The sequence below is a fragment of the Salmo trutta genome, chromosome 18 (genome assembly GCF_901001165.1).
Source record: "Salmo trutta chromosome 18, fSalTru1.1, whole genome shotgun sequence".
Lineage (NCBI taxonomy): Eukaryota > Metazoa > Chordata > Actinopteri > Salmoniformes > Salmonidae > Salmo > Salmo trutta.
In genome coordinates, this window is record NC_042974.1 from 23,462,449 (window position 1) to 23,483,631 (window position 21,183).

Consider the following 21,183-nt stretch of genomic DNA (forward strand, 5'->3'; position numbering starts at 1 on the left):
GCTGTGGATCCAGAGAGGGGGGAATAACGCTTTTGAATGCACGACAATAGCGCTGGTGGCAAACAATGTGGCCTCGAGGCTAGGGCAGTGGACTCACAGGACACAGCTGCCAAGGACTAGGCCTAACCTGAATTCACCAGGCACACTCTGTATGTCACTCCCTTACTTGCCTACACCCTCTTAAGCTCATTCACTTACTCGCTGACTTACTCGCCTACAATAAAAAATAGTTCATGATACAATCTACTAGAATGTGTCTGCTTCTCAGGTCACTAGTATCAACACAGGCTCCATATTGGATCAGTCTCTCCCTCAATGATCCAGGAAGTGGGCCAAAATAATCTCACTGAATCAACTCTGTAGTCTGGGCCCAAATATATACCAAATGGCCCTAAACTTTATAGGCTGAACTTCATGCAGAACGAATCGCACAATGCCCTACCCTCCTCCCTCTCGCTGTGAACGTTGATGATTCAGATCAGATGAATGTAGGCTATTGAGTAGAATATGATTGATTCCACTGCCCAATTGGTATTGTATTTAGAAACGAGTCCCAGGCAGCCCAGCAGGTGAATGTGTTCAAAAGGTGGGTTCAGTGGGTGGCGACGTAGCAGGTCAGCTGGCCAGAAGGACTGACACACACACGGAGGGGGTGCTTAATCTTTGGCTGAAGGTCAGGCATGTTTTGTGACAAGCTTCAATGTATTTCAGGCGCGTTCTTCCTTACCATATTCTTATTTGTCCCCGTACATACACTCGGAAGGCCACTTTATTAGGTACACCCGCCTAGTACCGGGTCGGACCCCCCTTTGCCTCCAGAACAGCCTGAATTCTTCGGGGCATGGAAACGTTGGTCAATTTTATATAAAGGGACATAACGTGTTGCGGGAAAACATTACCCACACCATTACACCACTGCCAACAGCCTGTACCGTTGACACCAGGCAGGATGGGGCCGTGGACATATGCTTTTATGTCAAATCCTGACTGCCATTAGCATGACGCAACAGGAACTGGGATTCGTTAGACCAGGCAATGTTTTTCCACTCCTTGATTGTCCAGTATTTGTGATCTGGTGCCCGCTGCAGCCCCTTCTTCTTCTGTTTACCTTATATGAGTGGACCCAGTCTGGTCGTCAGCTGCAATAGCCCATCTGTGACAAGGACTGATGAGTTGTGCTTTCCGAGATGCCGTTCTGCACACCACTGTAGTAGTGTGCTGTTAGTTGCCTGTTTGTGGCCCGCCCATTAGCTTGCACGATTCTTGCCGTTCTCCTTCGACCTCCCATCAATTAGTTGTTTTTGCACACAAGACTGCTGATGACTGGATGTTTTTTGTTTGTGACACCACTCTTTGTAAACCCTAGACTCTGTCGTACGTGAAAAGCCCAGGAGGCCGGACGTTTCTGTGATACTGGAACCAGCGCGCTTGGCACCGATGATTATACCACGCTCAAAGTCACTTAAGTCACTCATTTTGCCAATTCTAACATGAATTTGATAAGTAACTGAATGCCTTGATGCCTGTCTGCCTGCTTTATATAGCAAGCCTCGGCCATGTGACTCACTCTGTGGGAGTGAACCATTTTTGTTAGTGGTATGGTGTACCTAATAAACTGGCTAGAGTATGTCACAGGTGATATGTTAAGAAGTGTAAACTTGATTTTGGAGGAATGGCTATTATTTGACACTAGCCCAGGGATGGTCATACACACCATATGGAAACATCTTGAGTGTTTGAGGAAAGAGCACACACTCAAATCACGCCATACTTGGCACTATCTACCCTTGATTGGAATGTGTGTCTCTACTCTTGAAATCCTTCGCTTTTTACTTGCCAAGTGACATATAGTTGTAACGATGAAATGATAAATGTATGTGCAGTGTGCGTACACCTTTTCCGATCAGACCAACTGAAATGTACACACTATGCAGCCCCAGCTGCTAAAGTCAAATACTCACTCTCTCTGTTTCTGTTGGCTAATGTATGATCTTGACTGTCTGATATTTGCTGAGATTACAAGATCAGCTGGTCTTGGCCTGCTTTGATGCTCCAACAATACCAGGGCGGTGTGTTGCTACATGAAAACATCTGGCTTCGACTCCGTACCGTTCTGCCCTTAAGCAAAGGGAACCAACCAGAATTTGAACAGCGAGGCAAATTGCAAACACATGCACGTTTCCCATGGTTTCTGCTGTGTGATATTAGGCTGTATGGTCTGTGAACGTCTTTTGATTTGGGCACGAGAGTTGTACGAGGCCCTCATTCAGTTGAAACCCTGCTCTCCTCTTATCGGGGGAGTCACTGCTCAACTTTCAACAAATGGATGTGTTTGTATGTTTTGTGTGGATGATGAGTTTACCTTATTCTCTCACAAGTCATCAAGCTATTATCTCAAGCGAGTCTTAAGCAAGATGGTGTGGAGTAGTGGTGGTGGTGTTGTGTTCTACTTTGATAACCAGCTGAGATGAATAACCTCTGACCCCTCTCTTCTCTTGCAGGACCGGAATCGGCCCTTTGATGCATTTAGCTTGCACTCTTTGGAGAATTCCTTAATGGATATGATAAGGACTGACCATGACAAAGGTAAACCACACCCAGCTGGTGGCCCACCAATGACAATCGCTGATATTATATGGAGGAATCATTTTGCAGGTTAGGAGTATTCATACATCCATGCTTATCAGGTTTTTGTTTTTGGCTTCATGGCTTCATATTTGCGCTGTTTGCCTTCTCTGCCACCAATACAATCTAGTTGAGTTAATTTTGCAGTCATAAATTGAATACAAGCAATTATCCACCGGCCTTACCTGCAAAATCTTACACATTGTTCTTGTAGTCTGTGTGTAGTGACTGCTTTTTTCCCGTCTTCCTTACGAGCTGCTTCTCAGCGTTGTCTTCTGACTTTAATCAAGTAGTCGTGGTGACATTTCTGCTTCTATTTCCTGGGTAAATATTGCTGTCACATGTAAATATGAATCTTGACAAGATGGCTCTTGTGTCGTCATGGTGTGCCGCCTTGTTTTGTGGTTTATCTGATGTTGTTTTGAGTGACAGCGTGTGATTCGGTTGCTCACGTGTGTGTGCGTGGCCCTTTGTGTGCCTCTTCGTAGGCGTGTGCCCTGATTGCAACCATATCCTTTGACAGACTTTTATGGCACAGTGAAGGTTATTGTGGTCAGATTTCTGTGCCTCTGTTTTTATTTAGTGAGTGGGGAGAAAGGATACAAGAGAATGTGAAATTGGTATGAAACCGGTCTAAAGTTACCCCTTTATAGGTTACGCCCCTGCTGCGGGATGACAAAAACATTGATTCAAAACTCGATGGGGCCATACTTACAAACTCTTGCTTAAACGTAAACTTAAAGTTTTTCTTTAAATAAATGCTACATTTGAGTATTTCCCATAGGCTTTGGAAAAAGCACCTGCCATGTACCAGTCTCGTTAAGTGCTGCTGGTAAGCTTTTTTGACTTAGGATGCCACCTGGCAATGATTACAAATTACGGTACATTACTGCTATTCAACAAGACCATGAGCCTCTCTGATTTAAAAAAATAAATGTATGAGTGGGTCAGCATCCCTGTGGAACACTTTCCACAGGTCCATGCCCCAACAAATTGAAGCTGTTCTGAGGGGAAAAGCGGTTGGAACTCGATATTAGGACAGTGTTCTTAATGTGTTGTACACAGGATACTCAACATATATGTTTACACCATCTCTTTTTTTTCCCCATAAGAACACATTGATATTTGTGAAACAGATCAGCAAAGACTTGAATTTTGTCTAACATTAGTAGCCTAGTTATGACTTTTTCCACATTTTGTTACGTTACAGCCTTATTATAAAATGGATTGAGTCATTTTTACCCCTCATCAATCTACACACAATACCCCGTAATGACAAAGCAAAAACAAGATTTTTTGGGGTGTTTTGTTGCACATTTATATATAAAAAAAGGGGGAATTATCACATTTACATAAGTATTCAGACCCTTCACTCAGTACTTTGTTGAAGCATCTTTGGCAGCGATTACAGCCTGGACTATTCTTGGGTATGACGCTACAAGCTTGGCACACCTGTATTTGGGGAGTTTCTCCCATTCTTCTCTGCAGATCCTCTCAAGCTCTGTCAGGTTAAATGGGGAGTGTCACTGCACAGCTATTTTCAGGTCTCTCCAGAGATGTTAGATCAGGTTCATGTCCGGGCTCTGGCTGGGCCACTCAAGGACATTCAGAGACTTGTCCCGAAGCCACTCCTGCGATGTCTTTGCTGTGTGCTCAGGGTTGTTGTCCTGTTCGAAGGTGAACCTTTACCCCAGTCTGAGGTCCTGAGTGCTCTGGAGCATGTTTTCATCAAGGATCTCTCTGTACTTTGCTCCGTTCATTTATCCCTCGATCCTGACTAGTCACCCAAGTCTCTCTTGCTAAAAAACATCCCCACAGTATGATGCTGCCACCACCATGCTTCATCGTAGGGATGGTGCCAGGTTTCCTCCAGACGTGATGCTTGGCATTCAGGTCAAAGAGTTCAATCTTCAGTTCATCAGACTAGAGAATTTTGTTTCTCATGGTCTGAGAGTATTTAGGTGCCTTTTGGCAAACTCATGTGCCTTTTACTGAGGAGTGGCTTGCGTCTGGCCACGCTACCATAAATGCCTGATTGGTGGAGTGCTGCAGAGATGGTTGTCCTTTTGGAAGGTTCGATTGCTCAGTTTGGCCAGCCGGCCAGCTCTAGGAAGAGTCTTGGTGGTTCCAAACTTCTTCCCTTTAAGAATAATGGAGGCCACTATGTTCTTGGGAACCTTCAATGCTGCAGAAATGTTTTGGTACCCTTCCCCAGATCTGTGCCTCGACACAATCCTGTCTCGGAGCTCTACGGACAATTCCTTCAACCTCATGGCTTGGTTTTTGCTCTGACATGCACTGTCAACTGTGGGACCTTATATAGACAGGTGTGTGCCTTTCCAAATCATGTCCAATCAATAGAATTTACCACAGGTGGACTCCAATCAAGTTGTAGAAACATCTCAAGGATGATCAATGGAAAAAGGATGCACCTGAGCTCAATATTGAGTCTCATAGCAAAGGTTCTGAATACTTATAGAAATGATGGGGTAGTGTTTGTAGATTGATGAGGGGATAAAAACGTTTTAATCCATTTTAAAACAAAGCTGTAACGTAACAAAATGTTGAAAAGGTCCAGGGGTCTTAATACTTTCCGAATGCACTGTATATCGTTTCATCCCTGGTATAACCAGTGCACAGGCCAATCTGAGTAGGCTTTGCTAGTGTACTGTCATGTGACAGCAGCAGGCATGCACGCAGCTTTACAGCAAAGAAAACGTCTCTTCTCTAGCTCAAACGGTTCCAAAACATATTACCCGTACAATTAGAGTTACCTATTTTTTTAATCCTGTGGGCCGTTTGAAACTAATCCCGGGACGGTCATTTTTGGTTTGATAACAACCAACTTTGTCCTGTCGCATTACCTAGCTAACTAACCACCTGGTGACTTGACCGTAGGTCCAGGCAAATTTGATTGGCACTGGAAGAAAGGGAAAATGTCTGCTAATCACGAGATGTGCTTCAAAGGTAGGATTCATATAGGCCTAATGTAAGCTTAAACTATATATAAAAAATCTATCTCTTTCTGGTGTTCCTTAAGTTCTGTTTGATGCCTAACATTTTTTGAAGTTGCGTGTGTGTGGGGTGCGTGTTTATGTGAGTGGGGGTTGTGGGGTGTGAGGGAGGGATCGTGGGGTGTTTTCCCCCTTACTGCCACACTGACATTCAGATCATTATGTATTCCTTCCTCCCATTCCTCCAGCCAAACCACAGGTAGGCTTTTGCAAAAAGGAGAAAATCAGGCCTTCGGGGGGGGGGGGGGGGGGGGGGGGGAACGGTGCTAACACAATACCGAGCTGTGGTATTGCGACCCTACTCGTTATCTTGGTACTTGGTATTGTATCATTAGTAAAATGTTGGTATCGTGACAACACTAGGGAATAGTCATAGCCCTTACTATAGGGCTATGAATGCCAGGTTATCTCATGAGAAAAGCTAATATGTAGCATTTTAGAGAAAATGTTTAGGTTTTGACCAAGAGTAAGCAAGTATGGACCCCATCGCATCAAACACATGGGTTAAAATGTGTCTGTTGGATTGCTGGGAACATGAGAGAAAAATGCCACTCCAAAGGCTGACATAGTGATTATTTGACACAAAGAAACAGGAAATCAAAGCAATGGTTCAAATGCCTTATTTCAGGGAAATATGAAGGTAGCCCTTGGTCTATCTTTATCTAAGGAGAAAAGAGAGTTTACTGTCAAAAGCAACATGTTGTTTTAGAATGGATACTCTCCCCATACTCTCCCCAAATTCTTTCAACACCACATGTATGTCCTTGAGATAATTTTGTCAGAGTAGGTCACATGCCTTTTATGAAAACTGACTGATGTTCAGTGTTGTTTTCTTAGCCTGCCTGACAGTGGAGGAGGGGGGTGTATTATGAGTAGCTGCCTGCTGCGTTCTCATGCATAGATTCTGTTTTTTCAATATTGTGTCGAGAGAGCATTGTTTCATCCCTGCAAAGGTCATCTCGGCCCGGCCCGACTTCACTGGAACTAGATAAGGTCATCTCGGCCCGGCCCGACTTCACTGGAACTAGATGAGGTCATCTCGGCCCGGCCCGACTTCACTGGAACTAGATTAGGTCATCTCGGCCCGGCCCGACTTCACTGGAACTAGATGAGGTCATCTCGGCCCGGCCCGACTTCACTGGAACTAGATGAGGTCATCTCGGCCCGGCCCGGCCCGACTTCACTGGAACTAGATGAGGTCATCTTGGCCCGGCCCAACTTCACTGGAACTACAGAAGGGGATGGAGAGACCAGAATCTCCTGCAAATGTTCCCTTGTTGTTGTAAATCGGCTCAGGGACAAAGGGAGACTGGAGAGAGAGCGAGGGAGACTGGGGAGAGAGAGCGAGGGAGACTGGAGAGAGAGAGAGCGAGGGAGACTGGAGAGAGAGAGAGCGAGGGAGACTGGAGAGAGAGAGAGCGAGGGAGACTGGAGAGAGAGAGAGAGCGAGGGAGACTGGAGAGAGAGAGAGAGCGAGGGAGACTGGAGAGAGAGAGAGCGAGGGAGACTGGAGAGAGAGAGAGCGAGGGAGACTGGAGAGAGAGAGAGCGAGGGAGACTGGAGAGAGAGAGAGCGAGGGAGACTGGAGAGAGAGAGAGCGAGGGAGACTGGAGAGAGAGAGAGCGAGGGAGACTGGAGAGAGAGAGAGCGAGGGAGACTGGAGAGAGAGAGAGCGAGGGAGACTGGAGAGAGAGAGCGAGGGAGACTGGAGAGAGAGAGAGCGAGGGAGAATGGAGAGAGCGAGGGAGACTGGAGAGAGAGAGAGAGAGCGAGAGAGAGCGAGGGAGACTGGAGAGAGAGAGAGAGCGAGGGAGACTGGAGAGAGAGCGAGGGAGACTGGAGAGAGAGCGAGGGAGACTGGAGAGAGAGCGAGGGAGACTGGAGAGAGAGAGCGAGCGAGGGAGACTGGAGAGAGAGAGCGAGGGAGGGAGACTGGAGAGAGAGAGCGAGGGAGGGAGACTGGAGAGAGAGAGAGAGAGCGAGGGAGGGAGGCTGGAGAGAGAGAGCGAGGGAGGGAGGCTGGAGGGAGAGGGAGACGAGAGGGAGGCTGGAGGGAGACGAGAGGGAGGCTGGAGGGAGAGGGAGACTGGAGGGAGACTGGAGAGAGCGAGGGAGACTGGAGAGAGAGAGCGAGAGGGAGACTGGAGAGAGAGCGAGAGGGAGGCTGGAGAGAGAGCGAGAGGGAGGCTGGAGAGAGAGCGAGAGGGAGGCTGGAGAGAGAGCGAGAGGGAGACTGGAGAGAGAGGGAGACTGGAGAGAGAGGGAGACTGGAGAGAGAGAGGGAGACTGGAGAGAGGGAGGCTAGAGAGTGAGCGAGAGGGAGGCTGGAGAGTGAGTGAGAGGGAGGCTGGAGAGAGAGGGAGGCTGGAGGGAGACTGGAGAGAGAGGGAGACTGGAGAGAGAGGGAGACCCGGGAGAGGGAGACCCGGGAGAGAGCGAGGGGAGGACTGGAGAGAGAGCGAGGGGGTGACTGAGCGAGGAGTTGACTGGAGAGAGTGCGAGAGGGAGACTGGAGAGAGAGCGAGATGGAGGCTGGAGAGAGAGCGAGAGGGAGGCTGGAGAGAGAGCGAGAGGGAGACTGGAGAGAGAGAGGGAGACTGGAGAGAGAGAGGGAGACTGGAGAGGGAGAGGGAGACTGGAGAGGGAGACTGGAGAGGGAGACTGGAGAGGGAGGCTGGAGAGAGGGAGGCTGGAGAGAGGGAGGCTGGAGAGAGGGAGGCTGGAGAGAGGGAGACTGGAGAGACTGGAGAGAGGGAGACTGGAGACTGGAGAGAGGGAGACTGGAGACTGGAGAGAGGGAGACGAGACTGGAGAGGGACACTGGAGAGAGGGAGACTGGAGACTGGAGAGAGGGAGACTGGAGAGATGGAGAGAGGGAGACTGGAGAGAGGGAGACTGGAGACTGGAGAGAGGGAGACTGGAGAGGGAGACTGGAGACTGGAGAGGGAGACTGGAGACTGGAGAGGGAGACTGGAGACTGGAGAGAGGGAGACTGGAGAGAGGGAGACTGGAGAGAGGGAGACTGGAGAGAGGGAGACTGGAGAGAGGGAGACTGGAGAGAGGGAGTCTGGAGACTGGAGAGAGCGAGTCTGGAGACTGGAGAGAGCGAGTCTGGAGAGAGGGAGTCTGGAGACTGGAGAGAGGGAGTCTGGAGACTGGAGAGAGGGAGTCTGGAGACTGGAGAGAGGGAGTCTGGAGACTGGAGAGAGGGAGTCTGGAGACTGGAGAGAGGGAGACTGGAGAGAGCGAGTCTGGAGACTGGAGAGAGCGAGTCTGGAGACTGGAGAGAGGGAGTCTGGAGTCTGGAGAGAGGGAGTCTGGAGACTGGAGAGAGGGAGTCTGGAGACTGGAGAGAGGGAGTCTGTAGACTGGAGAGAAGGAGTCTGGAGTCTGGAGAGAGACCCCCTCACTCTCTCTCCAGTCACCAGTCTCCCTCTCTCCAGTCTCCCTCTCTCCAGTCTCCCTTTCTCCAGTCATCCCCTCGCTGACTGGAGAGAGAGCGAGGGGGAGACTGGAGAGAATGAGACTGGAGAGAATGAGACTGGAGAGAATGAGACTGGAGAGAATGAGACTGGAGAGAGGGAGAGGGAGACTGGAGAGAATGAGACTGGAGAGAATGAGACTGGAGAGAATGAGACTGGAGAGAGGGAGACTGGAGAGAGGGAGACTGGAGAGAATGAGACTGGAGAGAGGGAGACTGGAGAGAGGGAGAGGGAGACTGGAGAGAATGAGACTGGAGAGAATGAGACTGGAGAGAATGAGACTGGAGAGGGGACGGAGAGAGGGAGACTGGAGAGAGGGAGACTGGAGAGAGGGAGACTGGAGAGAGGGAGACTGGAGAGAGGGAGACTGGAGAGAGAGAGAGCGAGAGGGAGACTGGAGAGAGCGCGAGAGGGAAACTGGAGAGAGAGCGAGAGGGAGACTGGAGAGAGAGCGAGAGGGAGACTGGAGAGAGAGCGAGAGGGAGACTGGAGAGAGAGCGAGAGGGAGACTGGAGAGAGAGCGAGAGGGAGACTGGAGCGAGAGGGAGACTGGAGAGAGGGAGACGGGAGACTGGAGAGAGAGGGAGACTGGAGACTGGAGAGGGAGACGGGAGACTGGAGAGGGAGACTGGAGAGAGAGGGAGACTGGAGAGAGGGAGACTGGAGAGAGGGAGACTGGAGAGAGGGAGACTGGAGAGAGGGAGACTGGAGAGAGGGAGACTGGAGAGAGGGAGACTGGAGAGAGAGAGACTGGAGAGAGAGAGACTGGAGAGAGAGAGACTGGAGAGAGCGAGACTGGAGAGAGCGAGACTGGAGAGGGAGACTGGAGAGGGAGACTGGAGAGAGAGAGCGAGAGGGAGACTGGAGAGAGCGAGAGGGAGACTGGAGAGAGAGAGGGAGACTGGAGAGAGCGAGAGGGTGACTGGAGAGAGCGAGAGGGAGACTGGAGAGAGGGAGACTGGAGAGAGGGAGTCTGGAGACTGGAGAGAGGGAGTCTGGAGACTGGAGAGAGGGAGTCTGGAGACTGGAGAGAGGGAGTCTGGAGACTGGAGAGAGGGAGTCTGGAGACTGGAGAGAGGGAGACTGGAGAGAGGGAGACTGGAGAGAGGGAGTCTGGAGACTGGAGAGAGGGAGACTGGAGAGAGCGAGAGGGAGACTGGAGAGAATGAGACTGGAGACTGGAGAGAGGGAGACTGGAGAGAGGGAGAGAGGGAGACTGGAGAGAGGGAGACTGGAGAGAGGGAGACTGGAGAGAGGGAGTCTGGAGACTGGAGAGAGCGAGAGGGAGACTGGAGAGAATGAGACTGGAGACTGGAGAGAGGGAGACTGGAGAGAGGGAGAGAGGGAGACTGGAGAGAGGGAGACTGGAGAGAGAGGGAGACTGGAGAGAGAGCGAGGGGGTGACTGGAGAGAGAGCGAGAGGGAGACTGGAGGGAGAGGGAGACTGGAGGGAGGGAGAGGGAGACTAAAGGGAGGGAGAGGGAGACTGGAGAAAGAGGGAGGGAGAGGGAGACTGGAGAAAGAGAGAGGGAGGGAGACTGGAGAGAGAGGGAGGGAGACTAGAAAGAGCGAGCGAGAGAGAGAGACTGGAGAGAGAGAGCGAGCGAGACTGGAGAGAGAGAGCGAGCGAGACTGGAGAGAGAGAGCGAGCGAGACTGGAGAGAGAGAGAGCGAGCGAGACTGGAGAGAGAGAGAGAGCGAGCGAGACTGGAGAGAGAGAGAGAGCGAGCGAGACTGGAGAGAGAGAGAGAGAGAGCGAGCGAGACTGGAGAGAGAGAGAGAGAGAGAGCGAGCGAGACTGGAGAGAGAGAGAGAGCGAGCGAGACTGGAGAGAGAGAGAGAGCGAGCGAGACTAGAGAGAGAGAGAGAGAGAGAGAGCGAGCGAGACTGGAGAGAGAGAGAGAGAGCGAGCGAGACTGGAGAGAGAGAGAGAGCGAGCGAGACTGGAGAGAGAGAGAGAGCGAGCGAGACTGGAGAGAGAGAGAGAGCGAGCGAGACTGGAGAGAGAGAGCGAGCGAGCGAGACTGGAGAGAGAGAGCGAGCGAGCGAGACTGGAGAGAGAGAGCGAGCGAGCGAGACTGGAGAGAGAGAGCGAGCGAGCGAGACTGGAGAGAGGGAGCGAGCGAGCGAGACTGGAGAGAGAGAGCGAGCGAGCGAGACTGGAGAGAGAGAGCGAGCGAGCGAGACTGGAGAGAGAGAGCGAGCGAGCGAGACTGGAGAGAGAGAGCGAGCGAGCGAGACTGGAGAGAGCGAACGAGCGAGCGAGACTGGAGAGAGCGAGCGAGCCAGCGAGACTGGAGAGAGCGAGCGAGCCAGCGAGACTGGAGAGAGCGAGCGAGCCAGCGAGACTGGAGAGAGCGAGCGAGCCAGCGAGACTGGAGAGAGCGAGCGAGCGAGACTGGAGAGAGCGAGCGAGCGAGCGAGACTGGAGAGAGCGAGCGAGCGAGACTGGAGAGAGCGAGCGAGCGAGCGAGACTGGAGAGAGCGAGCGAGCGAGACTGGAGAGAGCGAGCGAGACTGGAGAGAGCGAGCGAGCGAGCGAGACTGGAGAGAGCGAGCGAGACTGGAGAGAGCGAGCGAGCGAGCGAGACTGGAGAGAGCGAGCGAGACTGGAGAGAGCGAGCGAGCGAGACTGGAGAGAGCGAGCAAGACTGGAGAGAGAGAGCGAGCGAGACTGGAGAGAGAGAGCGAGCGAGACTGGAGAGAGAGAGCGAGCGAGACTGGAGAGAGAGAGCGAGCGAGCGAGACTGGAGCGAGCGAGCGAGACTGGAGAGAGAGAGAGAGAGAGCGAGCGAGCGAGACTGGAGAGAGAGAGAGAGAGAGCGAGCGAGCGAGACTGGAGAGAGAGAGAGAGAGCGAGCGAGCGAGACTGGAGAGAGAGAGAGAGAGCGAGCGAGCGAGACTGGAGAGAGAGAGAGAGAGCGAGCGAGCGAGACTGGAGAGAGAGAGAGCGAGCGAGCGAGCGAGACTGGAGAGAGAGAGAGAGCGAGCGAGACTGGAGAGAGAGAGAGCGAGCGAGCGAGACTGGAGAGAGAGAGAGCGAGCGAGCGAGACTGGAGAGAGAGAGAGAGAGCGAGAGAGAGCGAGCGAGCGAGACTGGAGAGAGAGAGAGAGAGCGAGCGAGCGAGAGAGAGCGAGCGAGTGAGCGAGCGAGACTGGAGAGAGAGAGAGAGCGAGCGAGCGAGACTGGAGAGAGAGAGAGAGCGAGCGAGCGAGACTGGAGAGAGAGAGAGCGAGCGAGCGAGACTGGAGAGAGAGAGAGCGAGCGAGACTGGAGAGAGCGAGCGAGACTGGAGAGAGAGAGCGAGCGAGACTGGAGAGAGAGGGAGAGAGCGAGCGAGCGAGACTGGAGAGAGAGGGAGAGAGCGAGCGAGCGAGACTGGAGAGAGAGGGAGCGAGCGAGACTGGAGAGAGAGGGAGCGAGAGAGAGGGAGCGAGCGAGAGAGAGCGAGCGAGAGAGAGCGAGCGAGCGAGACTGGAGAGAGAGAGAGCGAGCGAGCGAGACTGGAGAGAGAGAGAGCGAGCGAGAGAGAGCGAGCGAGCGAGACTGGAGAGAGAGAGAGAGCGAGCGAGCGAGACTGGAGAGAGAGAGAGCGAGCGAGCGAGACTGGAGAGAGAGAGCGAGCGAGACTGGAGAGAGAGAGAGCGAGCGAGCGAGACTGGAGAGAGAGAGAGCGAGCGAGAGAGAGCGAGCGAGACTGGAGAGAGAGAGAGAGAGAGAGAGAGCGAGCGAGAGAGAGCGAGCGAGCGAGACTGGAGAGAGAGAGAGAGCGAGCGAGCGAGACTGGAGAGAGAGAGAGCGAGCGAGCGAGACTGGAGAGAGAGAGCGAGCGAGACTGGAGAGAGAGGGAGAGAGCGAGCGAGCGAGACTGGAGAGAGAGGGAGAGAGCGAGCGAGCGAGCGAGACTGGAGAGAGAGCGAGACTGGGAGGGAGAGGGAGACTGGAGAAAGAGGGAGGGAGAGGGAGACTGGAGAAAGAGAGAGGGAGGGAGACTGGAGAGAGAGGGAGGGAGACTAGAAAGAGCGAGCGAGAGAGAGAGACTGGAGAGAGAGAGCGAGCGAGACTGGAGAGAGAGAGCGAGCGAGACTGGAGAGAGAGAGCGAGCGAGACTGGGAGAGAGAGAGAGAGCGAGCGAGACTGGAGAGAGAGAGAGAGCGAGCGAGACTGGAGAGAGAGAGAGAGCGAGCGAGACTGGAGAGAGAGAGAGAGAGAGAGCGAGCGAGACTGAGAGAGAGAGAGAGAGAGAGCGAGCGAGACTGGAGAGAGAGAGAGAGCGAGCGAGACTGGAGAGAGAGAGAGAGCGAGCGAGACTAGAGAGAGAGAGAGAGAGAGAGAGCGAGCGAGACTGGAGAGAGAGAGAGAGAGGCGAGCGAGACTGGAGAGAGAGAGAGAGCGAGCGAGACTGGAGAGAGAGAGAGAGCGAGCGAGACTGGAGAGAGAGAGAGAGCGAGCGAGACTGGAGAGAGAGAGCGAGCGAGCGAGACTGGAGAGAGAGAGCGAGCGAGCGAGACTGGAGAGAGAGAGCGAGCGAGCGAGACTGGAGAGAGCGAGCGAGCGAGCGAGACTGGAGAGAGAGAGCGAGCGAGCGAGACTGGAGAGAGCGAGCGAGCGAGCGAGACTGGAGAGAGAGAGCGAGCGAGCGAGACTGGAGAGAGAGAGCGAGCGAGCGAGACTGGAGAGAGCGAGCGAGCGAGCGAGACTGGAGAGAGCGAGCGAGCCAGCGAGACTGGAGAGAGCGAGCGAGCGAGCGAGACTGGAGAGAGCGAGCGAGCCAGCGAGACTGGAGAGAGCGAGCGAGCGAGACTGGAGAGAGCGAGCGAGCGAGCGAGACTGGAGAGAGCGAGCGAGCGAGACTGGGAGGAGAGCGAGCGAGCGAGCGAGACTGGAGAGAGCGAGCGAGCGAGCGAGACTGGAGAGAGCGAGCGAGACTGGAGAGAGCGAGCGAGCGAGCGAGACTGGAGAGAGCGAGCAAGACTGGAGAGAGAGAGCGAGCGAGACTGGAGAGAGAGAGCGAGCGAGACTGGAGAGAGAGAGCGAGCGAGACTGGAGAGAGAGAGCGAGCGAGCGAGACTGGAGCGAGCGAGCGAGACTGGAGAGAGAGAGAGAGAGAGCGAGCGAGCGAGACTGGAGAGAGAGAGAGAGAGAGCGAGCGAGCGAGACTGGAGAGAGAGAGAGAGAGCGAGCGAGCGAGACTGGAGAGAGAGAGAGAGAGCGAGCGAGCGAGACTGGAGAGAGAGAGAGAGAGCGAGCGAGCGAGACTGGAGAGAGAGAGAGCGAGCGAGCGAGCGAGACTGGAGAGAGAGAGAGAGCGAGCGAGACTGGAGAGAGAGAGAGCGAGCGAGCGAGACTGGAGAGAGAGAGAGCGAGCGAGCGAGACTGGAGAGAGAGAGAGAGAGCGAGAGAGAGCGAGCGAGCGAGACTGGAGAGAGAGAGAGAGCGAGCGAGCGAGAGAGAGCGAGCGAGTGAGCGAGCGAGACTGGAGAGAGAGAGAGAGCGAGCGAGCGAGACTGGAGAGAGAGAGAGAGCGAGCGAGCGAGACTGGAGAGAGAGAGAGCGAGCGAGCGAGACTGGAGAGAGAGAGAGCGAGCGAGACTGGAGAGAGCGAGCGAGCGAGACTGGAGAGAGAGAGCGAGCGAGACTGGAGAGAGAGGGAGAGAGCGAGCGAGCGAGACTGGAGAGAGAGGGAGAGAGCGAGCGAGCGAGACTGGAGAGAGAGGGAGCGAGCGAGACTGGAGAGAGAGGGAGCGAGAGAGAGGGAGCGAGCGAGAGAGAGCGAGCGAGAGAGAGCGAGCGAGCGAGACTGGAGAGAGAGAGAGCGAGCGAGCGAGACTGGAGAGAGAGAGAGCGAGCGAGAGAGAGCGAGCGAGCGAGACTGGAGAGAGAGAGAGAGCGAGCGAGCGAGACTGGAGAGAGAGGGAGCGAGAGAGCGAGCGAGACTGGAGAGAGAGAGAGCGAGCGAGACTGGAGAGAGAGAGCGAGCGAGTGGAAGGTTGAGTCCCAGCCAGATGGTTCAACATTCATGCCCCATCACTGTTTACTCCCAGTCCTCGTGTCAACAGCGTGGGCTGCCTTCAGAGAGGCGTGCTGCACTAGCCCTGTCTCAGAGCAGGTCTTCCCTGTTCGTGTCCCCCTGCTTTGGCTCCATTGGCTGAGGCTGCCCATAGCGCTGGTCTAATACAGCAAGGCACAGGACAGCTAGCTTGGTCCCAGATCTTTTTGTGCTGACTTGCCAACGGTCATTGACACTGATCAGAGAAGATGGCAAGATGGCACAAACTGATCTGGGACCAGCCTAAAGGACAGCCACCGAGGTCTGTATCCTTTTCCTTTGTTATTATTTCAAAGTGAGGAAGAATTGTGCCCCCCCCCAATCTAAACTATCATGCTGACAATAGTAGTGTTCTTTCAAAGACTTTTCTCTCATACCTAGCATTTTGTACCCCGACCCTTGTGTTGTTTGGGATTCCAATCATGTGTGAGAATGAGAGAGGAGGCCGGGTGGTTATGAGAATGGGGGGGGGGGGGGGTTGGACAGAGGGTGTGAATGTGAACCCCTCTCTTCCTGACTATGACGGTGAGAAGGGTGAGACTATAGCGTTGACTGTGAGTGTTTGAAGAGGAGTCAGCCCAGAGAGAGGGAATTGGGGGGGGATTGACTGTTATTCTTGTGATCCTCTTTAACTCCTGAATGCTGATGAATCAGATCGGAGTGGCACGCACGGGGAATTGACACTCTGTTTTCAAAGGGAGGGGTGCCGGGCTGGGATATCGTGAACAAGCGGGTCCTTTTTTCTTGTTGTTGCTCCACACTGGAGCGCATGAAGTGAGTCCCGAAATTGGGTCAGCTTAGCTCACGTGTGGAGAGTCAGTAGTTAGGCTTTTCCCCCGCGCCACGGTTCCTCCGCTCGGCCTGGAAAAACACCAGGAGTCTGAGCCTGGCAACAGACACCACTGCAAGCCACCACGCTGTGGTTATGGCACACACAGTCCTCCTCACACACAAACACACATTCTGATTACTCTGACACGGGAGGAACTGCTCCGTGTGTTTGTGTGTGTGTGTGTGTGTGTGTGTTTGTGTGTGTGTGTGTACTGCCACATGCAAATCAGGCACTATTCAAAGCACTCATGTCAGTATGCTGAACACACACACACACACACACACACACACACACACACACACAATCTGCTCAGCTGGTCTGCCTCACATGATCTTACAAACGTGACTGTATGCCTTAGCTACAAACAAATTCCGTTGTCGCTTTTAGAAATGGGCTGTTGTGCGTTTAGCGTTTTTATTGAGGGACGTTTGAATTAACATGCATTTCGTCAGTGTGCAGAGACATGTAGCCTCTTGCTTCTATGCAAACCTTGTTGATCAGTAGGCTAATATAAGTCCGCAAACGGTTTGTTTGTCATCGGTGGACTCCACTGATTTAGCCAAAACGAGCAAAAAAAGAATCAAAGTGTTCACACACTCTATTGAATATATACGTTCAGTTGAATAGGTCTCAGTCATCTTCATTTACCCAGTTCATCAAGAGACGTACCACTCAAATAAAGTATTATCGTTGTGGTATGTAGTTAGATTGGTCAAAACAAAAGTCACATTTATTGTTTGATTTTAAAATTGATGTAAACATGTCTGTCTCTAGGTCTATGTGTTCATATTGAGCAATGGCCTAAAATATTGGCCGACCGCCTCCTTGACCCCCCCAAAAAATCGGTGTTGGCGTCGGCCCTAAAAAAAAATCTATATTGGTCGTTCTCTACCTTCCAGCGCTACCGCTGTCCGGACAACAGCCAGAGTGTGGTCAAGACATCTGCTGCCACACCGTCTTTAGTGTGTCAGCTCTGCTGCACCAGGGAGCTAAAGTTATGGCAACCCCACTCCCAACAGTCATGTATGCTTAAACATACACTACACCACCAAATGTAGGTGGACACCTGCTCGTGGAGCATCTCATTCCAAAATCATGGGCATTAATGGAGTTGGTCCCCTCTTTACAGCTATAACAGCCTCCACTCTCCTGGGAAGACTTTCCACTAGTCTTCTAACTGTAAATACTCATCTCAACTCGTTTAAAGGCCCAGTGCCGTCAAGAACGTGATTTTCCTGTGTTTTTATATTTCTTATATATGTAAATTCTACGCTGAGGTTGGAATGATACTTTGAAATGATGATAATGCCATTTCAGTATATATTTCAGCCTGTTTTTGTTGGATTGAGTTTTGGCCTGCCGGGTGACATCACCAAACCAATAACAGAGAGGTTGAGTACAGATCCACTGAGCAATGGTGTTTGTTGATTTTTAAAGGTCAATATGGGAGTCAAGAGTAAGGTTTTATCAGGAGGGAAGCTACAACTTCAGAGTTAACAGATGGGGTAAGATAATGAAGGGGAAAGGGCAGTGAATGCTGTTTCGTTTGGGTCAGAGAGATGTCACAGCAGCCTGACCCTGAGGTAAAAGGGCGTTGAAAGGTCACCCAGACAATCAGGCCCTTTTTTTGGCCAGGCTGACCGATTTAAAACTGAGCTTGACCTAGTCCAGAAAAATAAAGGCTAACTCAAGTCATTTGAAGGTGCCGTCATTGTAAATAAGAATTTGTTCTTAACTGACTTTCCTAGTTAAATAAAACATTTGCTCAATCGCCGACACCAAGAACATTCTGCACTTTAAACAGTCATTGTCGGGAGATGAGGTTAGAATACTTTCTAAGCTTTGTTGGCGGTGGTAAAGGTTAGGCACACACACACACACACACACACACACACACCATCTAGCTCCATTAGCTTAGTTAAGCCTTTGTCCATCCAGCCTCTACCAGCAGTAGTTGATTAGATGAGCTTTGATGAAAAACACTCTTATAGTCTTATTCTGTTGGCCTTTCTTTTGAGTTTATTCTTGATTGTTTTTTTATAGAGAAAGATGTCTCTTTATGTTCCGGAAACATCTCGGGTAAATAAAGCTGACATTTGTCCTTTGTGGTTTTCAGACAGTAGGGGGGTTGCTTTTCATTGCCAGTAGCCTGTGTGAGACCTCATCCTCTAGTCTCAAGGTGTTTTTGTCGGCTGGGTTCCACACCTCCCCGTTGACTTGCCAGTCCTCCCCGTAACTGCTGCTCTGGCTTTTTCCAAAGGCAGTTATCGGGGAGCTTTAATATGTTCTTTAATGTGGAACAGAGGTTGAAAAACGTGGCTGAGGGTAGAGAGAGAGAATTCCAGGTGGGAAGCAATGGCTGATGAGCACCTCATGGAATCTAAAGGAAGGTTAACTCTTTAGGAGCATAATATGCTGTACAATGCTTCTCTAAATGCAGCCCAATGAAAACCAGTCCATTTAGGCTAAACCAAACACACCTAGCCTTTCCTAAGAGCTAGTCTGGGGAAGTTTCAGCGTAAACATCAGCGGTGGTTTGGAGAGATGAAGACGCTAGTCTATTACTCTGTCCAGTTAACCAGTACTCCTCAGCCCAATGTTATGTAGTTGTAACCCAATAAGGTCATTGTTCATCAGAAGTACCAGGACTGGGGACTTACTGGCTTTGTTCTGAAGGAAGTGAATGGCATGCATTTCCAGAACCCCCCCCTGCCCAAGCCCTCGGTGAGGAAATGTCACCAGCCCAGCGCCCTGAGGCCATGCCACTGAGCTGCCCTGAGGCCATGCCACTGAACTGGGGAAGCAGATGGCACAGGCCCAGAGCTATTTTAGGGCTTTTGGGAGCAACTGTCCATTTTGTCACCACTAGAATGCCTGGGAGGTATTTATTAGGCACCAAACGGAAGATAACAGACAAACGGGGATGGAGTACCTGAACGTTTCCAATAAGAAATTTTATCCTACCGTAACAAAACATTTTGCTACGGTGTTCCCTAATGAATACAACCCTGGTTTAGGTAGGACCACCATGGACCCCGGCTATTTAAGAGGCAAAATGGAGGCATCGCTCTCCTCCCAGTGCAGTTAGAGCTAGGGGACTGGATATATATTCCATGTTGGCTGTGACCTAACACTCCAGTAATGCTGTGAACATTTGTCAGTTGTACTGTACACTGTGAAAAGGTTTGCAAATCCATAATATTGTACCTGAAGTCACGGCACATTGTGGTTCCTATTGAGTGTCTCGCCACATTTCAAACCAAACCACACATTGTATTCTAGAGTATGAGTCAGGGATGTTGTTATACCAAGTCGCTATCTTCCATCTGACATGGTTTACCGTTTGGGAGAAAGAATGTGGCCTACTGAGTCTGACTATATCAATTTAGAATATTATTTTGCCAACCTTTTTGACAAGTAACACAGCATGCTCGCTCAGGCGCGTCACAATACGGTGATGCTGGCACAGCCAATAAGATTTCTTCACTCGAGATAGCCAAAACATGCTCTCATTCAGTTAGAAATAGCAGTAGGGGAGAGAGAGAGAGGGTGAAAATTGACGCGGTGGGTGTGTGTGTGCGTGCACACACTCGCTCTTTTACAGGATTGATTATGCAAAGGATTGCCATATAAGCCCCTCTGTTCTCATGCAGGATTATGACTCGTTGAGAGCTGTGAGGAAATCCACATCCGCTCTCATCTGTTGATCTGTTGGATGGGCTGCACTGTCTCCTCCCCCTCTCTTGTTTTCACCCAGAGATCACTCCAAATTTCACCGCCTAGGAGGAGGACTGGGCCATATTTATTAAGCACTAAACGGAAGAATACGGACTGAAAACGAAAGGAACTATACCTCAACTTGTCCAATAAGAAACGCACATTTTCGCTTTCCGTCTCTAAGCATTTTGCTACTTTCTGCCCTAATGTGTACGACCCTGGTCTAAACTGTTGAAACGCTTTTATCTGTCTGCTTCGGTTTAGTTTTTAAACTTTTTGACGTGTTGTTTGCGCCGTTCCAGCTTGCAACACGGCTGCCCAGTCTCACTCAGGTTTCTCTCTATATATAGACACCCACTCGGTAAACCAAGATGTCTGCCCCTGCCATTACCCTTTGCTTTGTAGACATACTGTAGAGACTAAGTGCAGATGTTTAGCACTGTGTTGAAACATGTTGCCCTGTTGGAGCCAACCCGTTCGTTGCACGTTTTCTGTTGGGTAATGGATGTAGAAATATCTGCCATTTAGAGGCATCGTTGACTTGCTGCACCATTTCTTTCCTTATATGAACTCCCGAACTCTGTCCATGGCAGCGTTTTGCTGCTCATGTGTTTGCAAACCAGCCAGTAGTTTAGTGTTGTTGAAAGGAAGGACTGTGGAATTGAAAGTGTCACTTAAAAAATGGATGCTCATTTGTCTTTGGCTACGGTGACTCATAACTCAACTGCTCACTATGAAACAGCCTGCACTGTGTGCTTTTATTGTGGCCTTGACAGGGGCCATTTTGCTCCTTCTCTTGTTTCATGGAAATGAACAATGGAAACGTATTCAGAAGTCGTGTCATCATGACGGACCCAGGGTGCATCAGTGATCAACTTTCCTATTTGCTGCTTGAGATGAGCTTGGCCGTGTGTGTATGGAAGAGACCGAGCCAGAAGGAGGGAGATGTACTACAGTTTGTACCAGGAAGTCCTTTCCCTAGCTGGTGTGGAGGATGTCTGGGCATGTCCACACCACACTCTTGTCACCAGAGCAGAACGCATGCTCTTTCACATTCTTTGCGTTGGACTGTGTGTGTGTGTGTGTGTGTGTGTGTGTGTGTGTGTGTGTGTGTGTGTGTGTGTGTGTGTGTGTGTGTGTGTGTGTGTGTGTGTGTGTGTGTGTGTGAGAGATGCGACACAGGAGAAGCGAGAGAATTGAATGACTGTTTTCCATAGCCCAGCCAAAATCTTTATGCTGTTTATCACACACGTTTGCCCTGGTTTGGTTTTTCAATGACGCGACCTTTTTTATTTTCTGTGGGCGTCTTTTTACCAGGTTATGTGGACAGTATAACGTGTACTTTAGCATGTAACGTTGTATGCGACATATGTTGTCCCCTCAGAACATTTACCTAAGTTCTAGGTTTCGTGTCAGCGTTCCCATGTTTTGTGCTGGCACGGAACGTGGTGAGTGTTTTGTTG

General features: G+C 51.4%; 1 protein-coding gene across 9 annotated transcripts in view; it reads left to right on the forward strand.

Moving 5' to 3' along the window:
- The window catches only part of cpeb3 (cytoplasmic polyadenylation element binding protein 3), a 68,395-nt gene that overhangs the window by 18,543 nt on the left and 28,669 nt on the right, over positions 1-21,183 (forward strand). For 6 of the 9 annotated variants that reach the window (XM_029698063.1, XM_029698064.1, XM_029698065.1 and 3 more), the window contains exon 3: positions 2,502-2,655. In XM_029698063.1, the coding sequence (XP_029553923.1) occupies positions 2,502-2,655 (154 nt within the window). Of the gene's footprint in view, positions 1-2,501; positions 2,656-15,666; positions 21,169-21,183 lie in introns of those variants that run through there. The other 3 variants (XM_029698070.1, XM_029698071.1, XM_029698072.1) reach the window with 2 other exon arrangements.